This window comes from Amia ocellicauda, chromosome 19 (genome assembly GCF_036373705.1).
Source record: "Amia ocellicauda isolate fAmiCal2 chromosome 19, fAmiCal2.hap1, whole genome shotgun sequence".
Taxonomy (NCBI): domain Eukaryota; kingdom Metazoa; phylum Chordata; class Actinopteri; order Amiiformes; family Amiidae; genus Amia; species Amia ocellicauda.
In genome coordinates, this window is record NC_089868.1 from 26,416,098 (window position 1) to 26,425,255 (window position 9,158).

General features: G+C 52.4%; 1 protein-coding gene across 4 annotated transcripts; it reads right to left on the reverse strand.

Moving 5' to 3' along the window:
* Nucleotides 1–192: 192 nt before the first annotated feature.
* LOC136714811 (flavin-containing monooxygenase 5) lies at nucleotides 193–6,590 on the reverse strand. Of its 4 annotated transcripts, none has more exons than XM_066692430.1 (9): nucleotides 6,323–6,590; nucleotides 4,597–4,733; nucleotides 4,149–4,337; nucleotides 3,865–4,030; nucleotides 2,787–2,929; nucleotides 2,102–2,298; nucleotides 1,654–2,009; nucleotides 1,041–1,113; nucleotides 193–839 (listed from the first exon to the last, which is right to left on the reverse strand). In XM_066692430.1, exons 2-9 carry the CDS (start codon nucleotides 4,726–4,728, stop codon nucleotides 398–400), a joined length of 1,698 nt encoding a protein of 565 aa, XP_066548527.1. In that variant the 5' UTR covers nucleotides 4,729–4,733; nucleotides 6,323–6,590; the 3' UTR covers nucleotides 193–397. The 4 variants fall into 4 exon arrangements, with proteins under 4 accessions (XP_066548527.1, XP_066548525.1, XP_066548526.1 ...); XM_066692428.1 differs by having other exon boundaries at nucleotides 4,597–4,736; XM_066692429.1 differs by having other exon boundaries at nucleotides 6,319–6,590.
* Nucleotides 6,591–9,158: the final 2,568 nt, after the last annotated feature.

Below are 9,158 nucleotides of genomic sequence, written 5' to 3' on the forward strand. Positions count from 1 at the left end.
AACCGTTTTATTGAGATTTCGAGAGAGCTGAGACGGTGCAGTGTCTGATCTCTGTGTCCCTGATGCAGCAATCAGTCAATCCATGTATTTAGTATAGCGCCCTTCGCACACTGCATACACACTACACACACACACTACATGCACATTGCACACACTACACACACACTCCAGAAACACAACACATGCACTGCACACCATTAGGTAAGTATTTAATCTTTGTCTTCTTCACAAAGTATGATCCTTCCACAGACAGCCAGGTTACAGACTCTATATCACGTCACAGACAAGACTTTCATATGCAGTTCTGATGGTTAAAACTCTGTATAAACTGTATAGACTGTGGATGTTGTGATGGTGGTCAGGGGTGAGAGGTGCTGCCACTGGCAGTCAGCGCTGGTCACTGTGGAGCGAAACGCAGCCACAGGCTCTGCAGAAACGTGAGGGGCTGCTGCAGGCAGGCGGGGGGGTCCTGCAGGAAGGCGGGGGGGTGCTGGCGAGTGTAGAGCACAGCGGCACAGAGCAGCAGGCCGGCCACCGACACATGGAGCAGCAGGGGCAGGCCGGAGGGGCGTGGCAGGTCCGGGACCGGCCGCGTCCTCATTGGCTGGGCCACTCGCTCCCACTGCGTGAGGATGGCGTGGCGAGCGCCGGCCCACTTCCCCGGCCCGCAGAGCCGGTACTGGTACGGGGTGCAGGGGTCCAGGAGCACCCTCAGCCCCAGACGAGGGTCCCGCAGCAGCAGCGCCAGCACACTGGGGCGCACCCCAAACTGCTCCGCCAGCTCGTCCATGTAGGGCATGTAGTCCACCTGGATGGTGTGTCTCTGGGAGGAGACGTACCTGCAGAGCCAGAACACAGAATACAGCAAAGACAGGACAGATACAACACCGACACACACACCTCACATATTCACACACTTAACTATGCACAAACACAGTTAAATACACTCATGTACACACTCATACACATATAGGCCCTAGCCATGAGGGGGGGTGTGACATGTACAGAGATGCACAGACATGACAGGGGAAGGGTTTCACCTCTTGGCCATGTTTTCTCTCTTCTTCACAATGTCCTTCAGCATGGCATCCAGGGGGGGCAGCTTGTTTAGCCCTGTCAATCAGACACAGGTGCTGTGTGTCAGCAGGTAGACAGGACAGTGACACGCCCAGGGCTGGGAGACCACACCCCCCGACTGACAGGCCCTCCCACCCCAGTGTCAGAAGTATTCAGAGTTAAAATCACTGTTTTTCTACCCAGCTCTTGCACAGTTTGGGGCAGGAGATCTCGGCACCGCACTGCAGCAGCAGATTTATTATGGCGTCTTGTGGTCAAACATGGGAACTGCATGAAGAGCTAATGGAGGCCGAGCGTCTGCCCCTCGCCCCCACACCTCTGAGCCCTGTACCGGTCTCTTGTGTCAGTCTGCATGGAGAGGCGCCTGTAAAGATGGCGTAGTGCAGCTGCGCCTGCTGTGTGTAACTGTAGCGTTTCTTTAAAAAACAGCCACATCTGAACGACTACAAGACAGTTTGGTAATTAAGCAGCTCGGCCCGACAGACCAGACATTAACAGGACAAACGCAGGACGGGGGGAGAACGTACAGCAAGACTTTGTCAAGAGCATGGTGTGGCGGTGGCAGCGAGGCCGTACCTTGGAAGACGCGGGTGGCCCAGCGCGCCTGCATCTCTGCGATGGGCATGATGGCTCCGAGCGGCTGGACCAGGCCCACCACGGCCAGCGTGTGGCGCTGCAGCGCGGGCGGGAACACGTGCTTGTACAGGGTCGCCCGGTTGTCCTGCACGGGCAGCACCGAGTCGGACAGGAAGGGGAAGGAGAAGCGGTACCCCGTGGCGAAGACGACGGCGTGCACCCCCTCCTCCACGCTGCCGTCCTCGAACACCACCGCCCCCCCCCGGAACTCCCGCACGTTGGGCCTCACCTGCACCCGGCCCGACAGGATCCGGTTCGGCAGCTCGTCGTTCACTGTGGGGTGCTGACTGAACAGCCTGGGGGGGAATGAGAGGGCATGCGTGTGCGTGTGTGCGTGTGCGTGTGCGTGTGCATGTGTGTGTGTGTGCATGTGTGTGCTCTGGCTCACCTGTGCTTGGGCTGCAGGGAGTACAGCTTGTGGTTAAACCTGCTGTTGAGGTGCTTCTCGCCCAGGCTGCTGTAGAAGCCCAGGGGCAGCACACCCTGCAGCGTCCTGGCCACACGGCCAAACTGCATGTCTCCTGGGACGCCTCCCGCGCCCACGCGGTTCAGAATCCACGCCCCCCGCCGGGTACTGAGGAACAGCTGCAGGCAGAGAGAGGGAGAGGGACCGATAGGGTGAAGGGGAGGAAGAGGGAGAGGAGAGGAGGCGGAAATATGAGGAGACAGAGCCAGACAGAGAAAGGGGCCGAGGGAAGCAGGGGAGGTGGAGAGGTAGAGAGGATAACAGGGAGAAGGAATGGTGGAAGACAACAGGAAGAGGGAGAGAGAGAGAGAGAAAGTGTTACAGAGAGAAAACACTTTACAACAAAATACAACCATTCATATCCAGTTGATGTAAGTATGTCTGTCAGTGTCTGCTGAGCTGTGAAGTGTAACTGTGGTGTGTGTTGTTCCTCAGTGCTGCTGCCGAGCCCTGGACCGGCCCGGCCTGCTCTGATGAGACTGACTGCCAAAAACACCATGAGGTTGAATGGATGAAAGGGCCAGGATACGAGAGAGAGAGAGAGAGGGAGGGACAGGGAGCAGCGTCTCTCAGAGCTGCGGGGTGTCGTGGTGGTGTGGGGGCTCACCTTGTCGGTCACGTGGCTCAGCTCCACAGCGATGTCCCCTCCAGAGTTGCCGATGCCGATCACCACCACGCTCTTCCCTCTGAACTCCTCGGGACTCTTGTAGTCCCGGCTGTGGAAGTACTTGCCTGTGAAAGTCTCGATCCCTGGGGGAGGAGCGGGCGGTGAGGGGGGGCAATGCTCTCAGATCAGGTTTCAGCCCCCCAGGGTTATTACTACACCATTCTCGTGTTCACAGTCATATTATTATTATTATTATTATTATTATTATTATTATTATTATTATTATTATTATTATGTCATAAAGATGCACTTATTCCTGTTACAATATATCTCACTTAGAATTAAACTCAGAAGTTTATTCAATTAAATCATTATTATAACAAAGACATTACATATATATTAAATAACCGGTGAAATGCACTGAAATGGAGGGAGTGCGTTACTGTATCTGCTTTATGTTGATTCAGACTCACCCGTGAGAAGTAGAGAGATTAATGCATCGAGAGATCCTGGTGTTACTAATGTAAATGGCCAAATAAAAGTGTATTCATTTTTAAGTACCAGGGCTTTCAAATATATAAACGGTAATAAATATGAACGTGTGAGACGGGGGTGTGTGAGCTGTGACCCAAATGTATAGAGGGGGCAACAGCCAAAAAGTTGGGGAACCTCTGGGTTAGGCAGTGTGGCGTCCGGCCGCAGATTGCAGTTGAATAACGGCAGCGTCCTGCAGGCGGAGGGAGGCAGTGCGCGTCCATCCCTGCGGCCCAGTGTCTGCAGAGGTCAAGACCGGTCGCTTCCGGGGCATGGGACAGACACACAGCAGCTCTGGGAGACGTCAGTGCTTGTTTGGACTCTTCTATATAAATATATATATATATATATATATATATACACACACATCTATCCAACTCAGTTACGACACCTGACAGCAGGGCTGGGCCCTGTGTGAAGAGAGGCTACAGCCCTGAGACACGCCCGCACCTGCCTGCGTTACTCGCTCAGTCTGGGGAATCATTAACTCGGGTTCAGTACTAGTGCAAGGTTTGTGCTGATAGAGATTCCCTGTCTTCCTCACCTGGGAAGTCGTGGAGGGGCAGGTGTGGGTGGACGTGGTGCCCCGTGCAGACCAGCACGCCATCGAACACAGAGCTCTCCTCCCGCCCCTCCCTATCCACTGTGACCACCTGCCACTGCCCCGAGCGAGAGAAGTCAGGGCGCTGCTCCACACTGCGCACACGGGTCTGACACGCACACGCATACACAGAGAGAGGGAAGAGAGGGGGGTTAGACTCTGCACCAGCTGGGCTCCTAATAACACATTAACTGAAGAACCGTACAGCCACGCTGGTGGCCTCTCACCTGGAAGCGGATGTGCGGGAGCAGCTGGAAGTGCTCGGCGTACATGCGGAAGTAGTCCATGATGAGCGAGTGGTGCATGTAGTTGGGGAAGTGCGCCGGGATCGGGAAGTCGCTGAAGCACATTCTCTCCTTGGAGGTGTTGATGATGACAGAGTGATAGATACTGGCCCGGTCCGGCTCGGGGGTCTCCTGGGAAGCGAGGGAGGAGGGGAGGGAGGGAGAAATGGAGGAGAGAAAGTTCAGAGTTCGTTTCTGTTATACAGGCTACATAGAACAACCACCATAATCGAACAATGACAACTGCAGTCATGTGACTGGTGTTGTATCCTCACTGAAGTGTGAAATGCCCCAGTGAGGTCAGAGTCCCGACTCCAGTGATGCGGTGTCACTTTGGTCAGCGCTGGAGTCGTGTGGCACGGAGGAGGAGACGTGGCGCCGGCGGCCTCACCTTGAACCTCCAGAGCCCCCCGATGTCCTCGCTGCTCTCGAAGCACACCGGCTCCAGCCCCTCGTCCAGGCAGCACTTTACACAGGCCAGCCCCGAGCTGCCCCCGCCGATGATCGCAATGCGCCGAGCCATGGTGACTGCTGGGGGAGAGAGAGAGCAGAGAGAGAGGAGAGGGAGAGAGGGATGGGAGAAGGGATGGGAGAGAGCGAGGACAGGTGGGTGGGAGATAAGAGGGATGGGTGAGACACTAATCAATGGATTGACTGACTCAAAAGGTAACAGAAACGTCTCACAGAGTGGAAACACAGAGGTGAACAGAATAATTCAAACAATTATACAGAAACAAAGCATGAGCAGGCCTCCGGCACACCGGTACAGCCAGCAAACACAACTGTGTTGTGTGTGTTGTGTTGTGTTGTGCTGTTGTGTTTTGTGTGTCGTGGTGTGTTGTGTTGTGTGTTGAGTGTGTTGTGCTGTGTGTCGGGTGTGTTGTGTTGTGTGTTGTGCTGTGCTGTTGTGTTGTGTTTTGTGTCGTGTGTGGTGTGTTGTGTTGTGTTGTGTGTTGTGCTGTGTGTTGTGCTGTGTGTTGTGTTGTGCTGTTGTGTTGTGTTTTGTGTGGTGTGTGGTGTGTTGTGTTGTGTTGTGTGTCGGGTGTGTTGTGTTGTGTGTTGGGTGTGTGTTGTGTCTCTTGCAGTCCGGCACACACGTGTGGGTCTCTTTCAGGCTGTTTCATTCACAAGCTGTCTTTCTTTTTCCCTTTCTGTCTGTCCGTCTGTCTTTCTTTTCCCCTTTCTGTCTCTTTCTTTTTCTCTTTCTATCTGTCTGTCTGTCTTTTTCTATTTGCCTGTTTCTTTTTCGCTTTCTTTCTTTCCGTCCTTCTTTTTCTTTCTCTCTTTCTTTCAGTTGTTCTGTTTATTTTTCTTTCTTTCTTGCTCTTATGTTCAAGGTGTTTATATCTTTCATCCACGCACTGATATTGATACGGACGGCGGTGCTCCGCGCAGGTGCAGTATGAGTGTCATTGGTGCTGATCTGCAGTGTGTGTGTAGAGTGTGTGTAGAGTGTGTGTAGAGTGTGTGTAGTCTTTCATATCGCCAGCACACACAGTCGACTCAAACAGCGGGGCTGCGAGTCACTGAGACAGGCCGTGTTTATAACGCAGGGTGTGTCGCCGTGGCCACTAGATGGCGCCAGACACGCAGACACGCAATTGTCACGCACAGCTCGTGACCGCACAACACAGTGCGTGCTCGCCCACGGATTCGTCTGCGCATGTGCACTGCAAACTGGTTCTAAATAAGTGACTGCAGGACAGAAGCTGGAGTGAAACCGTCATGTAAAGTGACACTGTTTGGCATCAAGTGTGTCGCTGCTAAAGTGTAGCCGGCGTTACTGTGCAATCTGGCCCTGGCTACGTGCGTCTGCGGAGGAAGAAAGAAATCAGGAAAACGTCTGAATAAGAATGAATACATGCATGCGAAACTACTCCTAAGAACAAAGTCACCGCTATGATGTACATGCGTGTAGTTCGCTTTCGTCCGTTGGGTTATTTTGTGAAACCCGAGTCCCCAATCTGCCAACTTTCTCACACTTTTACACCCGAAACCCCCCCGTCCTATGTGTAGCTGTGCTGGTATATAGCGCCCCGCAAATCTCTGCTCCACTCCGCAACAGCCAGCCCCTACACAATGCATTGCACACAAGCACGCCTGCGACACTTACTGACTTGTGGGTTTGCTCCGGTGCTGGTGGGTCTGGGGCTCGTCTGCTGGCTGCTGCCCGGCGCTGTCCTCTCACTCCCCACCAGTGAGTTTCACACAGAGCTCCCACCCTCCCCCACAGGAGGCGTTTCTCCTGCCCAGCAGACAGCACAGTTACAGCAGTGTGATCAGCCCCACAGATCTAAACTACACTCTGTTCAAAGCTCCTATCATATCCACACATCAGTAGAGGGAGGACAGATATTGTGTGAGGGGTTCCTGCTCTGTTAGGTTTTATTTACTCCAATGCACTGCAATGATTGCAGATAGACTTTGCCCACAGTTTACTTTGACTTGTCACCTAACAAGATTCAAACGTCTGCACACTTCAAGTCAGGTGACCGTAGCTCAGTTCAGTGACTTTTTGCAAGCCGTCCAAAGTACGCATCGTAATTGATTTATTTTGACATTTTTAGTCAGCAGCGGCACTAAGACTGGGGAGCAGGTTCCCCAAGAAATCTGTGTTCAGTGAAACAATGGATACACGAGAGACGCGCAGCCCCTGCCTCAGCGCAGGCCAGGTGTAGTGAAAGGCATCGCAGGGCAGAGATGATGCTGGCCAGGACAGCAGCCGTGCGGTGGGGGGGAGAGACGGTCCCGATGGGGGCGGCTCTGATAAACACAGAAGATGCCAGGGAGGCCATGAGTGTTGTGACATGAATAAATTAACTTCCTGTTTCCTTAGAGTTCACATCCCCACTTGTGAAGAAGGGAAACTGCAGTATTTTAGCAAATCCACCTGCTGAACATTCACACTGTACTGCCAGCACCTCCACATGATCTTACCCCAGAGGGTGTCTGTGAAATACAGTTCAGTCTCTCCTGAAATGTGACACAAGTCCCAGACACAACGCTGCGTTACCCGGTTTTGTAACGTAGTGTCACTGTATATTCAAAGTGTAAGGATTCCATGCAGAATTAAGCAGGGCGCTTTGAGGTGTGTGAGTTGTTACAGATTTGCAGTAAGTCAGTCTGAAGGTGTTTGAAGTTACGCCAAATTTTAAAGTGTTTTAATGAAAAGTACACATAGGGTTTACACTTTAAAAAGACTGTGAGGCACACAGACACAGACACACATACACACACACACACACTACACACACAGACACTCACACACACACGCACACACAGACACAGACACTCACACACACACGCACACACACACACACATGCACAGACACACATGCACACACACACACACAGACACACTACACACACACACACAGACACACATGCACACACACACAGACACACACACGCACACAGACACACTCACACGCACACACACACACTGACACTCACACGTCTGACACGCACACAAAGGAGGGATTAATTAGCCACTCACACAGCCCCACACATTTCTAGGCATTAATCCCTTTAATAATGAACCAGCTGCCCCAGGAATAACAGACCGGGCCGTGGCGTGACCTGCAGTTATTCTCCAGAGATCCTGGGTTCTGCTTTACACGGCTGCTTTACACATTACATTACATGGCTGCGGAGTGTATCTCTCTGCACACACAGGCTCATGAGCTCCTGTCCCACGCTGACGAAAGCTGTGCTCTCCTGCATGGACAGCTCCCACGCACCTCCTGCAGCTCCGTGTCTCGTCTCTGTCAGTTTGGTGAGAACAGATTAAACGTGTGATTGATTAACAAGCTGAAAAACATCTGATACAAGTCACAACACCACCGAGCTGGACTGTGGCGTCTCAGCTAAGCCGTGGATGTCAGATGTTTTCTGCTAGATCGTTCAGTTTGCCTCCCATGTTCATTGCCCGCGCAGACGATCACGTTTGTCCTGATATTCGGAGGGCGTGACTTGAACTGGCTCTGGTGTCCCAGTGAAACAGGGCCCATGTCTGCAGCCCTGAGGTTTGCAGGCTGACGCAGGACCCGAGCACTGGGAGTAACACTGCCACCTTCTGGCTGAAGTGTGCTGGCACCTGGCACAGCGTGACACAGGCTGCGTCCCAAATCGCACACATTATAATTTCCTTTATAAATAACGTAACAATATCTACAGCTGTGTAGCAATCTACATGTACACGACATTTATATGCACCGCCGCTGCCATATTTTCCCAATTGACTTGTTTCCATCTCCAACGCAGAGTTCTGGGACTTCAGCGCTAAAACAGATCCGCATAAGTGTGCTCTTCTGTACACTCCGCCGAAGGGAGCTCTGAAGGGACAAACAGCTCGATTAGGCTCCTTCTCTCGCCCCTTGAGGGATTGCGACTCCCCTTAAGATGGCCACCGTAGTACTTCTGCCCCGCAAGGGAAGGGGACGAGGGAGCGAGTGTGCGATTTGGGATGCAGCCATAGAGAACCCAGAGGAACACATAACTCTTCACCTGGAAGTGACTGCGAGGGAGCAGCAGGAGGTGGAGGTACAGATATTGATGTTGATGGTGAGTGAGTGGTAAATACTGGCCCGGTGTTGTGTGTTGGGTGTGTGTTGTGTTGTGTGTCGGGTGTATGTTGTGTTGTGTTGTGTGTTGGGTGTGTTGTGCTGTGTGTTGTGTGTGTTGTGTTGTGTGTTGTGCTGTTGTGTTGTGTTGTGTGTTGGGTGTGTGTTGTGTCTCTTGCAGTCCGGCACACACGTGTGCGTCTCTTTCAGGCTGTTTTATTCACAAGCTGTCTTTCTTTTCCCCTTTCTGTCTCTTTCTTTTTCTCTTTCTATCTGTCTGTCTGTCTTTTTCTATTTGCCTGTGTCTTTTTCGCTTTCTTTCTTTCCGTCCTTCTTTTTCTTTCTCTCTTTCTTTCAGTTGTTCTGTTTATTTTTCTTTCTTTCTTGCTCT

Bases quoted from the DNA above. Each gene is read 5' to 3' on its own strand.
- LOC136714811 (XM_066692430.1), bottom strand. From the start codon at position 4,728: ATGGCTCGGCGCATTGCGATCATCGGCGGGGGCAGCTCGGGGCTGGCC. The intron at 4,338-4,596 runs GTGAGGCCGCCG...CTCGCTTCCCAG, and splicing joins GGGGGCTCTGGAGGTTCAAG to GAGACCCCCGAGCCGGACCG. The intron at 1,114-1,653 runs GTACGGCCTCGC...TCTGATTGACAG, and splicing joins GGCCACCCGCGTCTTCCAAG to GGCTAAACAAGCTGCCCCCC.